We start from the raw sequence: 23,125 nt of genomic DNA, 5'->3' as shown, positions 1-23,125 counted from the left end.
GGTCACGGTAACCCTCCCGGGGCACCTGGAACCCCCAGGCAAGCCACGCCCTCTCCTCACCCAAGGCAGGACCTGCTGTGATCAGGTCACGCACAAAGCGGGGGAAGGCCACACGGATGTGGGGGAGTCAATGAGGAGATGAAGAACTGGAAGCAGACTCTCAAACCGGTCCTTCTTAGTCTTTTCTGGATTACAGACCCTTTAGAGAGTCTGATGAAAGCTCAGTGTGAGATTCAGTTACTGAACTGTGAACAATCACGCACTGACTCCAAGGATGTAAATAAGAGGCCCCACAGAAAGAACCCAAGACATCCAGGGTGAAGCCCAGAGTGTCCCCTGAGGGATGGCACCACTGACAGTGGAGAGGGGAGCACACACCTGACCTGGTCATGCATCTGAGAGGGGGGCTACTGCCGAGCAACAGGGCCTCGGGGATCACAGGAGCCCGGCCCCGAGACACCGGTGTCCCCCACAGCTGGACACACCTGACCTGGTCATGCATCTGAAAGGGGGGGCTACTGCCGAGCAACGGGGCCTCGGGGATCGCAGGAGCCCGGCCCCGAGACACCGGTGTCCCCCACAGCTGACATACCTGGGAGGTGCTAAGGGATGCCCCCTGGGAGAGAGGACCCCCGAATCAGGCTCGGCAGGGAGAGGCGGGCAGCCCCGGCCTGACCCGAAGCACTGATGGTGACTTGCCTCTCTCCAGTCGCTGCCCCACAAAGGGGACAGCCGCGGCAGGTGCCAGGATCCGCAGGCTTGACCCCATCTGGTGAGCAACCCCCGGGATGGCTGAGCCCAGTGGCCACTCTGGGGCCTCTCACTCGGGAGGACAGGCGTGAGGCCCCCAGGGTGTGCTGTACAGGTGACCTGCTTCTTCCGGACACTCAGAGGCCTGAAACGCTACCCACTCCACTAGGCTGTGTGCCTGACATCTTCCCGGAAAAGGATATAATTCTGGTAGTGAGTCGACAGTTCAGCTACAAAATTGTCCTGTAACACTTGGGCTCCGAACCTTAAATAAAGGATGACGATGCTGAGAAAGAAGGGAGGGATGAACGATATGGTAAAAACGTACCAAGAAACAGTACCAGCTTCATATGTCAATAAGCTTGCTACTTTCGCTTACGCTAGTCATGATTACTTCTGCATGGAGACTTGCGCTTACACACACACGCACGTGCACACATGCGCACACAGCCTCTCTGCTGGCACGCATGACGGCAGGGTCCGGTACCCAGAGCCCACCTCCCCTCCCTGAGGTCCAACCTCCGCTGTGGCCAGACCAGCTGCTGAATACAACAAACCAGGTCTCCTCCCTCCCTCCCGGCCGAATGCCCTGCGAAGGCCTCCCATCACTGAGAATGGAACCCGGCCTCAGCCTGACTTCCTGGACACCCTGCCCTGCCGCCCTCCACCCCCGCACACTGCTGTCCCCGAGCCCGACTTCAGGCGGCAGAGCCCCCACCCACCCTGCTAAAGCAGCCACAAGCCCCCAGCTCTCATCACACCTCTGTTTTCATTACAGCACTTCTGCTCTTTATTCATTGTGTTTTTTTAATCACCACCTTCCTCCACTGGAATATAAACACTGCAACAGGGAGGAAGGAGCCTGCCCGCCTGTTCACCAGGGCAGGCACTCCATAAACCTCTGCTGCACCAATGGGCCGATCCCCTTGAAAGTCAGATGAAGAAAGATCACAAAGCCTAAGAGCTTCCGGCAGTCAGTCCAAGGAGACTGCAGCTCCCAAGCGGTGGGCGGGGGCCGCCGGAGGGCGAGGATGTGCGGGGGTCGGGGGGTGAGTTTGTGCAGACGGAGGTGAGCTGAGTGTAAGGCCGCACAGCTGGCTGAGGAGAGGCTGAGTGACAGCCACACATGCACCTCGACCTTCAGGTGAATGCAGAGGCGGAATAAAACCCAGCTCGCTTTGAAATGTGGGCTGAGTTCACGTGGCTCGGTGAGGGCGGTGAAGGAACCCAGAGGCCTCCAGGATCCCCCGCCCCGCACAGCTGGGACCCCAGAGCAGCGGTGGGGAGCCGACCCCGAGGAGCGCCCCCACCAGGGGAAGGGGCTGACGCCCACGTCTCTGCTGTTTGCACAACAGAGAATCGAGAGTGAAATGCAGACACTACGCTTCTCCTCTCAGGGTTTCGATCGGGAGCAAGGACCTGGGATTCATTCAAAGACACGGCCTTCTGCACCTCCCTCAGGTGCAGTTCAGGGACCCCTGCTGCAGGAACGCAAACAAAAACAACTCCCACTCACAGACCTGTCCGAGTACATCACACTGGATTCTAATTCTCTGACCCATGTTCTCCTGCGTCTGCCGCTTCCACGGCAAACGTCAGGGCAGGGAGGGCATGCGATCCTGTCTCCCTGGGGCCCTGCCTGGCAGGAGAACTCTGACCCATGGGAGACCTGGTGAGGAGCACCCTAAAACTAACCCCATAGAAGGGGACAAAAGGTACTCGTGACAGTAGAACAGAAACTCACATTTTGCTTCTTTCAAGCAATAAAGTCTTCTTACCTGATGACGAGCACTACAAAAGTCAACGCAGTCAAGAATTTTAACCTGAGATCTGAAAGAGAAACACACACACGCTTCTAAAATCACCAAAGTGGGATTAAATCCACTCATCCCAGAGATCTTAAAAATAAAGAAAAGAAAGCCAAACCCTCTGAACAAAACCCCCTCCCCTCTAGATTCCACCCTGTTAGTACCTGACGCCCAGGAAGACAGGCTGTCCCATCTCCCTGCGTCCGAGAGGCTGCCCAGCGAGGCTGTGGCTGTTACTATTCAGTTGTCACAGACTGGGGGGAAGGCCCCATGAGGTCAGGTGACGTGCCCCGATTCAAAGAGAAGGAAACCCCCACCCCCACCGCCTTGCTCGGAAGGTGTGTTTCCAGAAAGATCCATGCAGCTCCAACAGGCACACACACGGGCCCCCGGGGCCCCAGCTGACCTCCGCCCCTACTGGACTCCCTCCCGCCCTTGCCTGAGACACTGTCCACGTGGCCCAGTCACCCCGGCAGCCCTGCCGAGGTCCCCCCAGCCTGAAGGCACCCGCCTCCCCGACCTGGTGGGCGGCCCTGCGCCAGCGGTGAGAAGCCAGCACTCACCTACGTAAGGCATGTGACCCAGCTCGGAGCAGGCCCGCACGATCAAGAACAAAAGGTACAAGATGTACACGGCGGCCACCACCATGAAGAAAACCTTCATTCCCTGGCAGGAAACAAGATGGGCCCTTGAACGGCCACGGGGTCTCAAGGGTGGTCTTTCCCTCCGACGCCATAAGCAGGAAAGCCAAGCCTTTCTAAAAGGACCCAGGGTCGAGGATCACAGCTGGGAGCAGCATGACACGTGGACTCTCCTCGTGCAGGCACAGGCGGCCGGCTCACCCAGGAGCGCACCCTGGTCCCTGCTCATCAGACGCACAAACGCCTCCCTGAGGCATGGGCAGCTCTGAGCACGGGGCCCGGAACATCCTAGGTGCTCAGTAAACGTGGTGGCTCCCGCTTGCCCCTCCCCGGGGTGAGGGGCTAGCTCTCTGCCCTGCTCAGAAAGATCGTGATGTGGGTCCGGCCTGGATCTCAGCTTCTCTGGACCTCAGTTTTCTTTCCTGAGGACCGAGTAGACGGAACCAGACCGTCTAGAAGACTCGAGGTTCTGCGACCCTGATGGAGGGAACGCAGGACAACTCTCGTCTGCGGTCAGGAGCTGTGACAGGGAAGCTGACTGACGAAGGCCAGGCCCTCCTGGGCTGGGTGCTGGTGACCCTCCTTCCGCAGAACCTCTGCGAGAGTTCTAAGCCTCCTCTGCACCTGACACCCCAACCCCATCCTCCCGCCCCTGCCCTTCCTTCTCAGAGCCAGGACTGCCCTGCACAGTCAGGAGACAAAGGATCTGCTCTGCCTCCTCAGAACCTGTGACTGTGACCTGGGCTCAGTTTTCTCGTCTATAAAGAAAAAGATTTCACGGCCTCCATCCTAGGCCCCCTCAGCTATCTCCCTAGAAGCCCGTGATTTCAAGGGTTTCCTTTAGTAACAGGACTAGACTGCTCGGTCTGTCCTTCCTGCGAGGACTCCCGAGCCCCTGGCCTCCCTGACTGCCAGGCTGCGGAGGGAACAAGTGACCAGAGCCGCAGTGACCCTGCTGTGCCGAAGCCTGGCCCAGCGCGTCACCCTCCTTCTCTCTCTCTCGATCCTCACGACAACTCGAGGGAAGATCCCATCACTGCCCATCGCACAGATGACAGAGGGGGAGGAGGGAGGGGTGGCCATGGCCCAAGACCGTGGGCTTCACCCGCAGGCCCAGGAAGCCTCGCCAGAGCACAGGCACTGGCGTGTGACCTTGGGCAGGACGGGCGTGTGACCTTGGGCAGGACTGCCTGCCCCATGTCCTCCTGTGAGAAGTGAGCAGTGACCGTACCAGACAGAAACTCCCTAACTGTAGATCAGCATTTGTTCAGTTCAGTCGCTTGGTCGTGTCCAACTCTTTGCAACCCCATGGACTGCAGCACGCCAGGCCTCCCTGTCCATCACCAACTCCTGGAGTTTACTCAAACTCATGTCCATTGAATTGGTGATGCCATCCAACCACTTCATCCTCTGTCGTCCCCTTCTCCTTCCACCTTCAATATTTGCCTGCATCAGGGTCTTTTCAAATGAGTAGCTTGGGAGGTACAAATTCAACTAACAGTGTCAAATGTCATCTGTCACCAGGGGCTGCAGAATCTCCCCTGACAAGATGTCAGAGCAGTTCCTTCCTCCCCCTTCCTTAGTGTCTCCATCCCAGAGGGGCCGCCCTGAGGCCTCGCCCCTCAGGAGACATGGCGGAGAGCCTTCCTGGGGCATCCAGATTCCCCAGGGGTCTGCCCTGCCCCATCACAGCTTGGGGACAGACAGTGTCTCCTCCATCTGGCCCAGGACACCTCCCCCTCCTCTCCAGCTCCAGGGGCACCCTGCCCTGCAAACCTACGAAAGCATCCAGGGCTAATTCAAAGACAGAGAGGACAAGACACAAATGAAGACCTGACCTCCCCCCAGGAACGGGGGCCTGCGGTCCACAAGGACTGGTGGGCCCCGCACACTGCGACACTGGTCTCTTTCCCACGCCTTCTCTCCCTCACAAGGTCACATATCCTTTGAGGGCAAAGGTTATGATGTGCTGTTCGTAAGGCACACACTGAACGGCCTTGAGAACTCCTCAGACTCACAAGCAGTGGGAGTGGAGGAGGCTACGGACACTCCGCTGCCGGAGTCCAGTTAAGAATCAGCGCTGGCGCCGATCCCCGTGACACGTCTGTCTCAACCAGCTTTTCAACACAGTACCGCCATTCACTACACTTCTCTTCTTTCCAGAGAGCAGTTCCCACAAAGAACCACAGACTTGATCACCCTCTGCAAAGCCGCATGGAGAAATGCTGGAAAGTCACCTGGGGTCAGGATTCAGCTCTGGGGCTCTGGGGCTCGCCCTGCCTGGGGACAGGACTCCCAGACCCCCGGAGGGGGTCCAGGTGCCCCTCAGCCCCAGGCACCTCCACACCTGGGCTCCGTGGAAGCTGCGCCAGGATGGGCTGCCCGTGAGGCACCGATACATCCTGGGCTTCGAGAGGAGGCCACACTCAGGGCTGGCTGTCATTCGTGTAAAATAAAGATGCTGGAATCCGCCTTCCCAAAGTGCGAAGAATTTCAGGACCAACACAGCGCAGCGTCACCTGGAGCGCCAGGCCCTCGGGATGCAGGGCTCGCAGGCCCATGCAGCCAGCCCCGCTCCACTTCGGAGAACTAAATGAACAAAATGTTTTCTTAATTGTTCTACAATGTTCCTAGAAATCAGCACCACCTCTGTGCCCTGGCACTTCAACCGTAAACCGAGGATGGGGAGTGACAATGCAGGGCTGCTTTTTCCTACTACTCAAACACATGTCCCCCAATTTTCCACCCGTGAACTTTCTATGGCCCTTGTCAGATAACCAGTTAGCGAGCTTGTGTCAAAGCACAATTTAAGTTAAAAAAATTGAGTCATTTTTTTAAAGCAGCAGTTAAAAAAAAATCCGCAGGTTTCACTGACCATCCTTACCTGAAAATTTCCTGTGTCAACTCGGTACTGGTACATTGGATCACGTAGTTCATTGACTCTAAAAATATGATGTTATTACAAAAAAAAAGCCAATAGATTAATAACTAGTTTATTTTATACTTTCTCTCACTTGGCTTTTTAAAAAAAACTTACTAATATAATCTACTCGCTGACCAACTGTAAAAGATTTTTGCAAAGTAAACCTTGGTTTATGAGAAATCTCGAATTACCTACTGAATAGGCACATAACACGACTCAACTGTCCACAGTCATCAGTATTGTACGGTCCTTTTCATTAAGAAAATATACCATATCTTTTCAACTTTAGGACTGACTTCCCAGGCACCCTTTCTGTGGCATGTGTGGGCACCAGGAAACATGAGCACCCAAAGGCAGCAATGTGCGCAGCCGCTGAGTCGGTGTCTGACCCTTTGCGACCCCGTGGACTGCAGCCCGCCAGGCTCCTCTGTCCGTGGGATCTTCCAGGCAAGAATACTGGAGTGGGTGGCCATACCCTCCTCCAGGGAAAGACAGCAAGAAAGGTAAATACATACTTCCATGAAACTCATGTCAAAATGACACTGGGTCACTGAGGTGACAGGTGGGCAGGGAGAGAAGCGGATGTGAGTTAAGTCATTGTACCAAGAAATGAGACATGCCAGCTTCCAAAATCATATCCCAGAGATGGGACTAGTTCCTGCAGAAAATTCTGTTTGGGTGAATCAGGCTGTCACTAGTTAGGCTTCTGCGTGGTGCCTTTTTACTGATGGACAGAAATATTAAAGATCAACTCTGGGGGCTGGTGTAAGGACGGGAAGGTTTACAGACACAAACCAAAGGAAAGAATCAAAACATCTGGGGACAGTGGCGAGCCAGGAGCCAAACAGAGCATCATCCCTACAAATGAAGCCTCTGCCTCTCAGAAAAAGAGATCTGAAATGACGTGGTCTTTTTCATTTTCCACCCAAGACTAGAAGAATCATGTATACCTCTACACGCTGTTCAAGCAAAAATGAAACCTCAGTTCAAGTCACATGACCAAGCCTTGAAACCCTGGGTGACAGATTCCTTTCTGGATGAGTTCACACAACATAGTCAACTCTGGGTCTGTCCACCTTGTTCAAGGCTCGCCAAGACTGTGGTTACAGCAGAAGAAAGTTACTCACGTCTGCCATATTCCGAGGGTGACAGATGCCAACCACAGTAGTCCAACGATGAAGAATTTAGGCAAATAGAAAGTCAAACACTTCCTTTCCCCCTTTAAAAAAAAATAAAAAATAGAGAAGTTATTAATCCTTACAAACCATTATCCCCTCACAGACCACACCGGATCATAGACACTCAGATCATGTCCGCATGGCATGCATCTTCCGTGGACTGTGAGGCTGACGACAGGTTCTCAAGGCCGAGTTCCCTTTCAGGACTGTCACCAGCGTCTGGAGCGGAAGGGTCAGCGCCGAGGGCTCACCTGCACCCGGATCCCGTGGTACACGCACAGCCAGAAGAGCAGCAGGGCGCACAGGAACACAGACTGGAACAGGTCGTCCAGCATGCCTGGGAACCAGCTGTTCACCAGGAAGGACAGGGGGAAGAACGGGTCTGGAAGGCAAGAGGCAGGCAGGCCTGATGAAGGCGGAGCCGGCAGGGTGCCCTGAACCCACAGGAGGGCAGAACTCAGGACTGCTTTCTCCCCGGTCAGAGCCCGGGGGAATGGTTGTGAACTAAAGGCTGTCTTGTTTTGCAAAAAACTGAAAAGCCACTGAACAGATTGCTCTGGGGATGACTGCAGAGCGCCGTCTGCTCCTGCCAGCCACAGCTCTGGAAGGAAATGCTTTCTGGGGCAGGGGACAGGGGCAGACAGCCAGGCTCCCACCCTCAGCCAAGTCCTCCAAGTGGGAGGGGGGTGGGGGGAAGGCGCCTGCTCCAGCGAGTCCTGGGGCCACGTCCCGCCCATTCCCTGGTCAGGGCCCCATCACCCCCGGGATGCCCTCCAGCTCTCGGCATGGAGGGGGACCACACCGAAGGGCCTACCGTTGTAGAGCAGCAGCAGAGGCAAGAGGATGGACATCCACTTCTGCTCGATGCCCCAGTCTCGCATGGAGAATTTGCGGAGAGAGTGCGCGAATAGGCACTGTGAACCAGACCAGGCCCTGTCACCGTCTCGGCCACCCCACACAGCGTCCCCTGACACCTGTCAGCCCACATCGAAGGTCTGGGGCCAGGCCAGACCTGCTGCGCTAACCCCGCGCTGAACCAACCCCGAGACCGCCAGGGACAACTGTGAAGGAGCCTTTATCACAGGACAGGGGTCAGACGAGCACGGTCATGGCCATGACCCCTCTGGCCTGGCCTCCTCCTGGGCTGGCTGCTTCTATCAGGAGGGACCGCCCAGGGCACAGGCCACATCCCCCCGAGGTGCAACTCACAGGGGACAGAGGCTTCTGGGGACACCAGGGCGCCCGGAGGAAAAGCCCCAGAATGAGGCTTACAGTCACGGTCAGACGGCGGGCCTGTTTTCAAACACGTGCCTGAAAGGGCCCGGTTCCTGGGAAAGGCTTCTTTATAGCCTTTAAAGCATCACACAATTTGGGATTTCTAAGCCTGGCATTGTTTCTTGTTTTTCTTGCTATCTAACAGCAGCCAGTAATTTCCTATGCAATTTGGACGCCCTGGGCTGATGGCCCATCTCCCCATCTGTCCGAATCAGGCCCGTTTCTCTCATTTGAGAACACAGGGCCCCGGGGGCCAGTTCTTTGGGCCCCCAAGTCTGGCTGCAGAGCCGCAGGCAACAGGAATCCTTCAAGAAACAGCGAGGATTTCTGACCCGGGGTCGACGGCACTTTCCCACCTCCCTCCATCAGGGAGCTCCCGGTGGGGGGGCCTGGCCGAGCCGCTCTCTCTGAGCTCTGTGGCTGGGTGCGGCCCTCCAGCCATTCCCAGGTCACCACCGCTGGGCACCTTGCTCCACGTCCCGTGGGAGCCTGTGACCTTCCGCAGGCGGCCAGTCTGCAAAGCAGCAAGTCCCTTGGGTGGCAGCTGGAGCAGCCATCGCTGCAAAGAGGGGACCCATCTCCTGGACATCAGCACGCGGCAGGCAGATGACGGAGGCGGGCAGCTGACGGAGGCAGGCCCGTCTTCTTCCTTCAGTTTACAGATGCCCACCCTCGCTGGCTGAGCCTCGGTGGAGCTGCTTGTACTTTAATGGGTAACTGCCCCCCAAAGTCAGGGTGCCCTTGTGGACAGACACCTCGGATCCCAAAGGAGCCCCGAGCCTGCACATCCATCCCCTCATCCTGAAAAAAGCCCAAAGACTGAAAGGTCTGGTCCACTTTTCCAAATGTAAAAACCCAAGAACCTGCTGAGTCAGCACTCAAAGAAGGTCATTCAAACAAGGCAGAACTCCCTCCGCCCAAGTTACAGGGCCCTTGTCACTGAACACCCATGACAATTCACTTACTAGTCAGTCACCTGTAATTACTATAACGCTACTCAGGAGTCCTTACTAATGACACCACAGCATTCCTGCAGCGCGGCGCCCTGGCAGAATATAGAATACTTGGTACCATCAGGTCGGCCGACGGGATGGAGTGTCTCAGAGTTCAGATAAATCTCCCGCACTCTGACAACCAGAATTTATAAACTAACTCTGCCCTCGTTGGGATTCCATGAGGTGAACGGTACTTACAGTGACAATGAAGGTAAGCACCACAAAGACGAACCGGAACCAGATTTCCAAATGGGAAAATGCAGGGTCATAAGTCTTCCACTAAAACGGAAAGCAGGAAAATAATTTGGGAAAAAATTCATCTGAAAGGTGGCTAACAAACACTTGAAAAGATGCTCAACATCACTCATTATTAGAGAAATGCAAATCAAAACCACAATGAGGTACCATTACACGCCAGTCAGGATGGCTGCTATCCAAAAGTCTACAAGCAATAAATGCTGGAGAGGGTGTGGAGAAAAGGGAACCCTCTTACACTGTTGGTGGGAATGCAAACTAGTACAGCCACTATGGAGAACAGTGTGGAGATTCCTTAAAAAACTGGAAATAGAACTGCCATATGACCCAGCAATACCACTTCTGGGCATACACACTGAGGAAACCAGATCTGAAAGAGACACGTGCACCCCAATGTTCATCGCAGCACTGTTTATAATAGCGAGGACATGGAAGCAACCTCGATGCCCATCAGCAGATGAATGGATAAGGAAGCTGTGGTATACACCATGGAATATTACTCAGCCATTAAAAAGAATTCATTTGAATCAGTTCTAATGAGATGGATGAAACTGGAGCCCATTATACAGAGTGAAGTAAGCCAGAAAGATAAAGACCAATACAGTATACTAACACATATATATGGAATTTAGAAAGATGGTAACGACAACCCTATATGCAAAACAGAAAAAGAGACACAGAAGTACAGAACAGACTTTTGAACTCTGTGGGAGAAGGTGAGGGTGGGATGTTTCGAAAGAACAGCATGTATATTATCTATGGTGAAACAGATCACCAGCCCAGGTGGGATGCATGAGACAAAGTGCTCGGGCCTGGTGCACTGGGAAGACCCAGAGGAATCGGGTGGAGAGGGAGGTGGGAGGGGGAATCGGGATGGGGAATACGTGTAACTCTATGGCTGATTCATATCAATGTATGACAAAACCCACTGAAATGTTGTGAAGTAATTAGCCTCCAACTAATAAAAAAAAAAATTCATCTGAAAGGAAGTACATCACATCATTAACAACAGTCATCTTGAAATGTAAGACTACAAGGAATTTAAAATGTTCTCCTACACTTTCTGACATGTTCTAAAACTTTATTATATTAAAGAACACATACTTTGTACCAAGAGTTGAAAATGGGTTTTAAATGGTAGCATACTGATGATGAATCTGGCAGATAAATTGTTCTATAATAATAATAAGAGCATTTGGCTTTTAAATCTCATATCAAAGATTGATCAAAGCTATCAATCTCTTTATTAGAAAAAGCCATCAGTGGGTGGGGGGTGGGGGAGACAGAAAGAAAAAGCCATGCTTTCTATTAAAAGAAAAAAATAGTTTTAAGAATGCAAAAAATGTGAGTAGGTATGATGTTCTAAAGGACACTAAGTGAAACAGAAATATGAATCTGACACAAGAAAACTCTGTGGAATTACAGCTGCCAACTCTCATGCTGAGTAAGTAGTCTCAAATCAAGTATGCGGCTAACAGGGCGAGGAAAGGGCCCTGCGTGCTGACAGCTGGTGGAAGGCAGCCCTTCCCACCCCGCTCAGCAGCCAGGTTCATCCCCAGGCCCTAGGACCTGCGCTGCACCGTGCCGGGAAGGACCATCATGTATGTGCTGAATTAAAATCAGCTGAGCGATGTAAACACTTGTAACAGAGCAACAATCAAGTGAAAGACTCAGATTTCCCTCACCTGCCTACAACGTTAAACACACACACACACACCGCAGACACACACACACACACCGCAGACACACACACACACACACACACCCCGCACACACACACACACACCCCGCAGACACACACACACACACACACACCGCAGACACACACACACACACCGCAGACACACACACACACACACACCCCGCACACACACACACACACCCCGCAGACACACACACACACACCGCAGACACACACACACACACCGCAGACACACACACACACACACACCGCAGACACACACACACACACCCTGCAGACACACACACACACCCCGCAGACACACACACACACACCCCGCAGACACACACACACACCCCGCAGACACACACACACACACTGCAGACACACACACACACACACCCCGCACACACACACACACACCCCGCAGACACACACACACACACACTGCAGACACACACACACACACCGCAGACACACACACACACACACCGCAGACACACACACACACACCCCACAGACACACACACACACACCCCGCAGACACACACACACACACACACACACACACACCGCAGACACGAAGCAGTGAAGGGCCAGATCGCCCGCTGAGGGGGGTGCAGGAAGCTGAGCTGAGCCCGCATTCTCCCTGAGTCGTGAACACACCGCAGTGAGAGCAGGGACAGAGCTCACCAGTCGGGACTCCCGGGGCAGAGCACTGAGAGCATGGAGCCAGCTCCAGACACCTGCCAGGGTCGTGCCCCCCGCACCTTCAGCCGAATGTTGATCTGCGTGTGAGTGTGGATAAGCCACCCAAGGCCAGGAAATCCCCAAAAGGGGCCCTGGCATGCACGCAGGGCCAGTCACAGCGCCTGCTCCACGGGCAGGATCCCTGGCACGCACGCAGGGCCAGGACAGCGCCTGCTCCACGGGCAGCAGGAACATGCTCAGGGGTCTGGGCAGTGCACCGCCAGCATGTTTCATCTCGGCGGTGGCGCAACATCAGCCTTACACTGGGTGCTGCTCTGCTCCCACCAAGCAAAGTTTAAAGTCCAGGCCTGAAGAGCTCACGCTGCTCCCCAGCATCGTTGCCGCGCCCTGGAGCAGAGCTCAGGGATGTTTGTGAGCATACAGAACTCCAGCAATCATAAGGTCTGGCACTGAATCAAAAACACGAGACGTGTAAAAAAGCAAGAAAATATGAAACAGAATGAGGAAGAAAGTAATCCATCAAACTGACCCAGAAATCACAGATGATGGATTTGGTAGGTAAGGACTTCAAGCAGCTAGAGGAACGTGAGGCAGAGACCGGGAGGCTGATCAACAGCAGGTGAGACATCGCAGAGGGTATAAACATGAACACAGAGCAAAGGAATCGACTTAAAATGAAACAGGAAAAACGCACAGAGCATCAGTAAGCTCTGAGACAACTTCAGGCAGCCGAGAAGATGTATTAATGTATCTGGAGTCCTCGGATGTCTATTGACGGGAAGAAGGCAGGAGGATAGAAAAAATATTTGAAGAAATAGTGGCCAGAATTTTCCCAAAGTTGATGAAAACTATAAACTCACAAATCCAAGAAGCTCAACTATACTCTAAGTACAAGAAATATGAAGAAAAGTATACCAAGGAACACCATAATCAAACTGTTTACGTAAAAGAGAAAAAAAAATCTTAAAAGTGAGGGTGGGGGGTGGGTAACGGGGAGGAAAACTACTATAGAGGACAAATATAGGATGATAGATTTCTTGTCAAAAAATGCAAGCCAGGAGACCAATATTTTCAAAGTGCTGTACATCAACACAATACCACTGCACACCTATCGTTGTTGCTGTTGTTTAGACACTCAGTCGTGTCTGACTCTCTGCGACCCTGGACTGTAGCCCGCCAGGCTCCTCTGTCCATGGGACTGCCCAGGCAAGAACGCTGGAGTGGGTTGCCGTGTCCTCCTCCGGGAGACCTTCCCGACCCAGGGACTGAATCTCCCGCATTGGCAGGCGGGTTCTTTACTGCTGAACCACCGTGGGAGCTATACGCCTATCAGAATGGCCGAAATTACGGAGGCTGACCCACCGAGTGGTGATGAGATGAGATGTGAAACGGCTGGGACTCTCACAGGCGCTGACCGACATGTGAGACAACACGGCCACCGTGAACCCAGGGTGTCTTCACCAGCGACACAGGCCGCGGCCACGTGAGTCGGCAGCCCATTCCTACTCAGCCAAGGGAAGTGAAAGCGCATGTCCCCGCAAAGGTCTGGACGCGGGGGTTCACAGCGGCTCTGTAACAGCCCCGAACGGCAAACAGTGCCGACGTCCACGAGCAGGTGAGTGGGTAAACTAACTGTGCTGCCTTCATTGGGGATTGAGACAGAGCAGCACAGAGGGATAAACTACCGAACACCCACCACCATCAACCAGTGTCCGAGTAATCGCGCTGAGTACAGGAACTCAAACCTGCCGTACAATTCCACTTACACAAAATTCAAAAGAAGTACAAATGAGTCTGCAATGCAAGCAGAACTATTAACAACTGCTGTTAATAGAAAAGTGGAAATCACGGTGATTAAGAACATATGAATTGTGACATCAGCGATTCAGGTTCAAACTCCAGCTTTTCCATTTCCCAGTTGGGCAATTTAATCACATTAAACCTCAGGTTTTGCCTCCATAAAGCAACTGCTCTGTAGAAGTATCGTAACATTTAAGTAAACTGGTGCACAGAACAAGTTTAGTGCAGAACCTGGCAAGGAGCAAAAGCTCAGCAAATAACAGCAGCTATTATAAATCCAAAATAAAACAGCTACTGCGATGATTGCTTAAGAGGAAATGTAAACAGGTACAAAAGTTAAAAGGAGAGAATCACAATCAAAGACAAACCAAACAGTGACCCAAACCCAAATGACAGGGTTGGGTGAGGTAAACCCCGGGGTGGGGGGGAACACTGCTGAGCACTTTGGTAAAAGGCTCTTAAGAGGGTGATGTTCAGACAAAGACGACGGAAAGGAGAGATCCCTCGGGAAACACGGTGCCCTCTTCTTTCCGCATTCTTGAATCAGAAGGATGCAAACAGCAAGGTCTAAAGCACAGATGTTATCACAGGACCAGAGCAAAGGGCACCTGAGCTCAGACATCGGTCTGAGGCCCTATCTGAGTTCAACTTCTGCCTCATGAACTCCACGACGCAGGCAGAACGCTGATTGGATTTTCTGGGGACAAAGTTCGAGGAAATCAGTCACACAACAAAGAACAGAGTCCAGATCTGAACTCAAAGATCAGGAGAGGCTGGGGCAGAAAGAACACTGAGAAGAAATTCAGGAGCAGAGTGTAATGTCTGAGCAGCATCTGAACTGTCAGAAACCAACCACAGAGGCTGGAACAAAGGAGACTAGGCTGATCTGGGGCCATGGGGAGAAAACCCGGAATCTGAGGGATCCATAAGGGAAGAAAAGAAAGATCCTTGGAGGGGATGAGACAGCCATCTTCAAACACCTGCAGCACGTACTGGCAGACAAAGAATAAACCCGCTTTGGGTGGCCCAGAGACAGGCTAGGAACAAAAGTAGTGTGACTGTGACCACGGCCGCCATCTGTCAGCTCACAAAACGAGCAGGCGCTGGGCATGGCTCCAAGCCCAGCCGACGTCCAGAGGCCTCCAGGACGGGGGAACCGCAGAGGCGGGAAGGTACCTAAGGGTGCAGGAGGCGCCCGCACCCCTCAGCCTCTCAGTGAAGGGGACCCGCTCATCCAAATAAAAACCTGTCTGTAAGCACTCTCGGGTTTCCCCTGTGGCTCAGCTGGTAAAGAATCCGCCCGCAATGCGGGAAACCTGGGTTTGATCCCTGGGCTGGGACGATTTGCTTGGAGAAGGGAAAGGCTACCCACACCGGTATTCTGGCCTCGAGAATTCCATGGACTGTATAGTCCATGGGGCCGCAAAGAGTCGGACACGACTGAGCGACTTCACTTTCCCTGCACACCCTCGCAGCAGTGTTCCTCCTAGCAGCTGAAGGGCGGGAACAGCCCGAACGACCGAGCACCGACGCCTGGGTACACAAGAGGCGGCACACACACGGAGAAACAGCATTCGGCAAAAGAGGAGCGAAGGGCAAATGCCAGCAAAGCGCGGAGGAGCTCTTGAAAGCACAGCTCAGTGAAGAAAGTCGTTCACCGAAGAGCATGAAGGGCATGATTCTGCTTGTATGAAACGTCCACAACAGGCAATCCCTACAGACAGACGGCAGACGGGTGACTGCCGCGGCTGGGGGAAGGGAAGCGGGGGCCAACCACTCCCAGGCTGCTTTTGTGTCGTGTGAATCACTGTGTTGCATGAATACATCACAGGACAGAGCGATTCGAGAAAGGAACCCACGGGCACCTTCATTCAACAGTCACGGCTGTTAAGAAGTAGCTGTTAAGACGAGGAAACAAAAGGCAGAAGTAATGGTGGCTCTGGGATCTGAACCCAGTTCTGCTACCTGGTCTAAAACCCGCGTTCTCGGTCACCAAGCTGATTATTCTGACTCCCAAGTAGAGGCGACAAGGAGGCTCATCTCAGCTGGATGTGAGACAGGGAAGTCTAACCAGCAGAGCTTCCTAGGTGGCGCTAGTGGTAAAGAACCCGTCTGCCAGTGCAGGAGACATAAGAAACAGGGGTTCGATCCCTGGGTCGGGAAGACCCTCTGGAGGAGGGCATGACAACCCGCTGCAGTATTCTTGCCTGGAGAATCCCATGGACAGAGGAGCCTGGTGGGCTTCAGTCCATAGGGTCACGGAGAGTCGGGCATGGCTGAGTGACTCAGCACACACAACCATCAGAGCTGTGGGATTCGGGTCACAACTGAGAGCAGGGAACCCCCCCCCCCCCCACCAAGAGGTCAGCCGAGTCCAAGTCCACTCAGGCCTGGAGGAGGGGGCCCCGCCTTCCCCAGAGGGCACCCCCAGTACCTTCCAACTGCAAGGCTACTCTCGCTCCTAAGTCTCATGACACCACAGTCTTCCAATTCCACGCTGATTCTTTAAGCTATTCTTCACTCCATGTATACTTAATAAACTAGTTTTTCTATAGTTTTTAGAATTGTATGTGTCTTACACCATCCAAAAATAACACAATTTCGATGCTGTGATTTATTTCGGTCATCCCACAGAGAATGGGAGCTACGCAAATGAGCCATGGAAACGCGGTGGTCAGCTGGTGTACTTACGGTGAAGTTCATTTCCTTGATGGGCCGCTTCAGGTGTTCGAATCCCACAGTCACTGTATACTTAGTGTAATTCAGGTAGCTGAGGTGAGCCACGATGATTTCTGCACATTTCTGCAAATGCACAAGCAAGATCTGTGTCCTTAAAGCGAGCAAGACTCATTCTCCCCCAACTGACTCGTGAAGTGACCTATTCCAACCGCAGAGGATCAGCGGTGAGCATCTCCAGGGAGCTCGCCAGGAGCCCAGGGGAACTCGGATGCCAACGAAGAGCAGTTCTTAGAAAGAAAGAACCAAACGGACATATTTAGAAACAAATAATGCATGATTTACAATCATTAGAACCTTTCTACTTCATAGGATTCAAAATAACACGTCACCTTGAGAATAGATTTCTGGTTGCCGACGGGCAGGAGAGGCATGAGAGAGCTGGACTGGGAGCCTGGGATTGGTAGAAGGAATGTTATTCGGGCTTCCCTGGTGACTTAGACGACAAAGAATCTGCCTACAACACAGGAGACTCGGGTTTGATCCCTGGTCGGGAAGATTCCCCTGAAGAAGGAAACGGCCACCCACTCCAGTATTCTTACCTGGAGAATCCCATGGACAGAGGAGCCTGGTGGGCTACAGTCCAGGGGGTCACTATTATATATTGGATGGATCAACAACAAAGCCCTACTGGGTAGCACAGGGAATTATAATCAATATCCTATGATAAACTGTGATGGAGAAGAATATGAAAGAGGATACACATATGTATAGCTGAATCACTTTACTGTACAGCAGAAGTTAACACAACACTGTAAATCAACCATACTTTCGTAAACTTAAATGATAATATGTCACCTGAATGAAAAGGTGAGTTAATGCAACATGAACTCACATTTTCACAAATACACTAGTGCAGGAGGTACACCAGCGAGGACAGGACTCCTCAGCGCCCCCCGCCTGACTTTCCTTCCTCCGTGGGGCATCTCTGCAGTCTCTGTAGGATGTACGGGGCGGATCACGCATTTCCCTTTCCTCCCCTGGCCTGTGGCTCCCACGCAGAGCCGCTGTGGTCTCCGTGGTGTGGCATGTGTACCCACGGACCGGCCGAGCCCCAAGCTTTCGTCCTTTAGGATCAAGAACGGGCCTGCTCGGGTCTCCCCTGCGGATGTGGACGTGGACCCAGAGGCCAAGCCAGCCCGGGCCACGAGGAGCACGCAGGCCGCCCTGTGGCGCCTGCTGGAGCCACGGCTCCAACTGGGGCTGAGTCACCTGCCGGTGAGCAAGGCTTCCCGAGCCCAGGACGTCCTGAAGACGGCAGCAGGGCAGCTGGTGGGGCGGGGAGCTGCCCTGGGGGCAGGAGAGGAGGCAGAGGAGAGGCGGTGCGTGGTATCCGCGGGGTGGAGAAGGCGGCTGCTGGGCCGGTGGTCCCCGCGGCCCCCACGCCCACCATTCCTTCTGTCCATCCAGCGTGGCGGGGGGCGGGGGGACACCAGCACGCACAGCACCAGCTCTCACTTCCTCGCCCACCTCCATCCTCACCACTCTCTGCCAACCCTCAGGGAAGGCACGGCCCCCCAGCTTTACAGATGAGGAAGAGACAATTCAGAAACTGGCCCACTGTCCCCGCTAACACAGGGGACGAACGGAAGAGGAGGAAGGCCGGCTCCACGGGCCTCCCCAGGGGACCCAGGGCAGGGCCCGGGCTCAGCTGAGCAGCAGACTCTGCCTCCAGTACACGGGGCAGGGCGTGCTGTCAGCTTGGCCTCCGGGGGGCCCAGTCCACTCGGGCGCTAGTTCTGACCCATCTCAGGACTGTCCAGCAGACATCGACGCAGAAGGGCCGGAGCCAGCGGCTGGCCTCAGACAGGACCCCTCCCGTCTGAACACCTTCTCACCGGGAAAGGCTCCCCAGCCTCTCACGTTACTACCGGGAGGTGCGCGTGGATGTCAAGGGCACGAGCTTCAGAACAAAAGCTCCTGGGCTGAAGGCCTGACGCTGTCACTCACTCACTACCTGTGTCATCCTGGGCCAGGGTCCTGCCCTCTCTATGCCTCAGTTCCTCCTTCTACAAAAGGGGGCTCTCACACCAGTTCCTATGTGTGAGCCTGCTCCGGGAATGGAGTGAGACCACGTGTGGACAGCACCGCCACGGGGCCACTTCCTGATATTATAACCAGACGCGACCTCTTCGGGGCTCCCCGTGTTGTCCACGCCCCGCCTCGACCTGTTAGGTTCCGACAGGGCCTCCTCACCGCGGCAGGACCTGCTTCCCACTCTTCGGGTCTCGACGGAACACGGTGCCCCACGGTGAGGGCTCCTTTCCCGCTGTGGACCCTCCCCTCTCCCACCCGGAGCCACACGCTGCACCTGGGGCAGATGCTCAACAAAGGCGGGCCGCTCCCGGTGAGGCCTGGCTCCCGGTGCCCCACGTGGGTCGGGACGTGCATCCCACAGCTGCAAACAACCCAAGGCCTGAGTGATTCATGCAGACCACGGACAGCGGCAGACCACCCTCACGTGAGGCAGGCAGCTATGCCAGACAGGCCACTGCCTGTACCACACAGTACAATCAGGCACCAGGCTGTGCACGCATGTGCATGTGTTGTGTGCACGCGTGTGTGCATTTCTCAGAACTTATAAGGTCTTGGTGCATAGGCTGGATGGGTCTCCCATGCCATCACTGGTGTGACTTAGTTTCTGTACCTAAGAAAGTAGCTCCACCTGCAGGAATGCAGCAAGACGATGCCATGGACTCACCTCTGCACACGTGAGTGTCCGCGTCCGATTGTGAACTTTGTTATGGATGAACTTGGTGGTCCCGTCCTGAGCTACACCATCAACCTTAACAGTCATGGTGAAGGTTGTCTGAATAGATGTTTCTACAGAAGGAAGAATCCCAGTGTTAGAGTCCACGAGGGGCGGTCACTCCAGCAGATGCGCCCGCCGGCCTGGCTGTGTGTCAGCCCAGGGAGGTCCCTCTGCGAGTCGGCAAAGCTGACACCCACCAGCAAAGGTTAACCATCTTCCATCTCACAAAAGGCCAAGTTATTTCACGGCTGATTAAAGTTATATTTTTTATTTTCCCATATATGTTTTAATCTAACCTCATACCAAGATAAAAGTAAGTTTTTTATTTTTCTGATTATATAATCTCTTATTTTTCTGATCATATGCTCATTGTTAAAAAAACATCTAGGAACACAAAGATATACATAAAGTATTAAATGTATAATCCCACCACCAGAGAAACTGATTCCATGTTTGGGTCCATGCTTCCAGACTGTCTTCTAGACACACAAATGTGTAGTGCTATCAGATTTTTTAATGCTTTTTAAAATGTTACAAAAAGGGGTTGATTTTTTATACTATGCATTTTTTTTTCCACTTAATTTACTGCAGTCATTGGGTTATCTTTCCAACTCTTTCAACCTAAGCACCTCTCTGAATCACAGCACGTAGAGAACAAGGTGGCATATGCTCTTGGTTCTCGGGGAGCTGCCCTGGGTGGACACAGTGAGGTCATTGCAGACGCTGGGTGCTTCAGACCGGATTTCTCTGCCTTTGCACCACAGGTGTTTTGAGGCCAGCTAATTCTTCACTGTGGGCAGTTAGTCCTGTGGTTACAGGATGTGGAGCAGCATCTCTGGTCTCCATCCTCTGCTAACAGCCCCTGCCCCCTAGCTGTGACAGCCATAATGTCATGGTGTCCCCGGACATGGTCAAGTGTCCCTGGGAGACACTTGGTGCCCCTAGAGCACCAGGACCTAGTTCTCTCCCCAGAAGCCCTGGGAGGAGGCGGCCGCTGGAGCACCTACAGCATGCAGACTTTGAGCCAGGCTGCCCAGCAGCCCTGGGTGAGAACTGGCACCTGGAGCATGACCAGTAGCCCTGAGGGCCTCCTGGAGCTTCCTGAGGGGACGCGCTGTCACTTGCCCCAGAGGACGTTTAGGTGGCTTCCAACTTGCTAGTATTAGAAAGAATAATCACCATCATTATAATTCATCTTTGAGCAGTTGCTAGAAGATTTTAAAGCTCTTTGAACCTTATAAAAAAAATCACTCTAAAGTGTCAGGCTTCATACCTTTTGATTGATCCAACTCGACAACACACGTCAGCCATAGCTGCTGATTATATGTAGACAGTGGTTTGGAAAATATTTGAATTGGCTTTAGCTGAGGCAGAAAGAAAGAGAAGTCAAATAATCCAGGTGACTTTTTCAGCTGAGTCTCCAAATGCCTCATCTTAACATACAACATTCAAATTTGCACAAAAGGTTGGAATGTTAGCTCTGGAAACAGAAACATGTAGTTTTTCCTTTAGACAATATAAGTGAAATTCTGCCTTCCAGAAAAAGGAAGGACTAACTTTCTCCCGCAGTTCACTTCGGACTCTCACGACAACTTTTAAGCAGGTGGTTTCTACCCCCTATTAAGTAATAGACCTACTTAAATAATAAGAAAAGGCCTCCTTGGAGAAGAAAAAAAAAAGATTAAAGTGCATAGGATGATACAAATAATAAAATAATGAAGGATACCAATAAATATTTTCATATTCACAAGAATCATTTTTTTTAAGTACCAATATGCCAGGTGTGTCACTGACGTCTGTTATTTTCAGATTTAATTGGCCCTGGGCAGAAAAACTAGAGGGGACCACATTGCCAAACAGTGAGTGATTTTATTTTCTTGGGCTCCAAAATCACTGCAGATGGTGACTGCAGCCATGAAATTAAAAGACACTTGCTCCTTGGAAGAAAAGCTATGACAAACCTAGACAACATATTAAAAAGCAGAGACATCACTTTGTCCACAAAGGTCCGTCTAGTCAAAGCTATGGTTTTTCCAGCAGCCGTGTATGGATGTGAGAGTTGGACCATAAGGAAGGCTGAGCGCCGAAGAATTGAAGCTTTCGAACTGTGGTGCTGGAGAAGACTCTTGAGAGTCCCCTGGACTGCAATGATATCAAACCAGTCAATCCTAGAGAAAATCAACCCTGAATATTCATTGGAAGGACAGATGCTGCAGCTGAAGCTCTAATACTTTGGCTCCTCAGCAAAGAGCTGACTCACTGGGAAAGACCTGGATGATGGAAAAGACTAAAGGCAGGTGGAGTAGGGGACAACAGAGGGTGAGATGGTTGGATGGCATCACCGACTCAATGGACATGAGTTTGAGGAAGCTCTGGGAGTTGGTGATGGACGGGGAAGCCTGGAGTGCTGCAGTCCATGGGCTTGCAAAGAGTCGGATATGACTGAGTGACTGAACTGAACTGAAGGATATTTGAACGAAAACTATGAAGAAAGTTCCAATAAAGATTAAAAAAAAAAAAGATTTGCACACGGGAGGAATCAGGATGAGCTAACCAGCCATTAGAAATGAACTGCTGCTCCCTTAGAGGTAATACCACCATCCTTTCTCAGCACTGAGGTCACAATTACAGCAGAAAAGGTAATTTTAGCAAACTAGGACCCAGAGGCCAGCAGCTGAAGGTGGAGTAAGAAATGTATATTGCCTGAGAAGCAAGCGGCAGGGCAAGGGGGAGGTTGATTTTAATGACCCTCTAAGCAGGACCATTTCTTAGTGACCCAGAAATTTACAGGGCCCACCAGCTGCCACTTAGACCCAGTCTTACCTTTTTGCTATTATTTAGTGAAAAATTAGCTGCAGAAGTCTGGATCACTTTGGGCCCTAAAGCGTAACAGAGAAAGAAAAAACAGGTTATAACTATATTGATAATTCATCTATTGATTTTTTTTTCAAATGCCAAGAAAGTCTCATATATTATACAGAGGTAGTCTTTTTCCTGGTCTGTCTTTGGAGGCTTTATATACACACACACATATATACACAAATACACATACCTATGTATGTAAAATATATAAACATGAACACAGACACACAACATCTACTCTGCTGCACACAATGACCTCCCAACTCAGGCGAACAGAACATGACACCACACGACACACACGATTTCCACGGGATTCTGTGTGCAGTTCCCCTCTCCCCCTCCCCTGCTCTCTGGGAAGGCTCTCTCTGCAGTGCGTGGATTTAAGCAAGCACCAATGACACAGATATCATCTACATAGTTTGTGTAAAGACTTCTGCTAAAAATTATACACCTTGATCCATTCACCCAATTAATCTACTCTTCCAAAAATATTGAGAATTTTAAGAAGGCATGATATATACTAATATATTCTCAAGGCTTTCACTGAAATAACAGAGAATCAAGCTTCAAAGAATCTTATGCCGTGTTATTTCAGAGGTTTTTGGCCTTAAAAGAAGTCGTCAAAGGAAACCCTGTGACCTGATCCCATTCAGAACTGGATTTGTGCTGTAGCAAACCCCTGGCAGCCTGCTGGTGTTCCAGGCCGTCCTGTGGCCATGCCCAGCCTGCTGCCAACCACCCTCTGCTTAGAGCCGGAG

At 52.4% G+C, this 23,125-nt stretch overlaps 1 protein-coding gene across 2 annotated transcripts in view; it reads right to left on the bottom strand.

The window, feature by feature from the left end:
* Positions 1 to 23,125, bottom strand: part of TMEM181 (transmembrane protein 181) — a 65,978-nt gene that overhangs the window by 4,468 nt on the left and 38,385 nt on the right. For both annotated transcript variants that reach the window (XM_043888124.1, XM_043888125.1), the window contains exons 3-14: positions 22,329 to 22,384; positions 20,779 to 20,869; positions 19,455 to 19,576; positions 16,709 to 16,819; positions 9,769 to 9,849; positions 8,115 to 8,214; positions 7,552 to 7,682; positions 7,250 to 7,341; positions 6,084 to 6,141; positions 3,122 to 3,224; positions 2,529 to 2,580; positions 954 to 1,036 (exon numbers count right to left, since the gene is read on the bottom strand). In XM_043888124.1, the coding sequence (XP_043744059.1) occupies positions 954 to 1,036; positions 2,529 to 2,580; positions 3,122 to 3,224; positions 6,084 to 6,141; positions 7,250 to 7,341; positions 7,552 to 7,682; positions 8,115 to 8,214; positions 9,769 to 9,849; positions 16,709 to 16,819; positions 19,455 to 19,576; positions 20,779 to 20,869; positions 22,329 to 22,384 (1,080 nt within the window). The remainder of the gene's footprint in view (positions 1 to 953; positions 1,037 to 2,528; positions 2,581 to 3,121; positions 3,225 to 6,083; positions 6,142 to 7,249; positions 7,342 to 7,551; positions 7,683 to 8,114; positions 8,215 to 9,768; positions 9,850 to 16,708; positions 16,820 to 19,454; positions 19,577 to 20,778; positions 20,870 to 22,328; positions 22,385 to 23,125) is intronic.

The sequence above is a fragment of the Cervus elaphus genome, chromosome 26 (assembly GCF_910594005.1).
Source record: "Cervus elaphus chromosome 26, mCerEla1.1, whole genome shotgun sequence".
NCBI lineage: Eukaryota > Metazoa > Chordata > Mammalia > Artiodactyla > Cervidae > Cervus > Cervus elaphus.
Note: the sequence above shows the minus strand (reverse complement) of the source record. Positions and strands in the feature narration are given on the sequence as shown.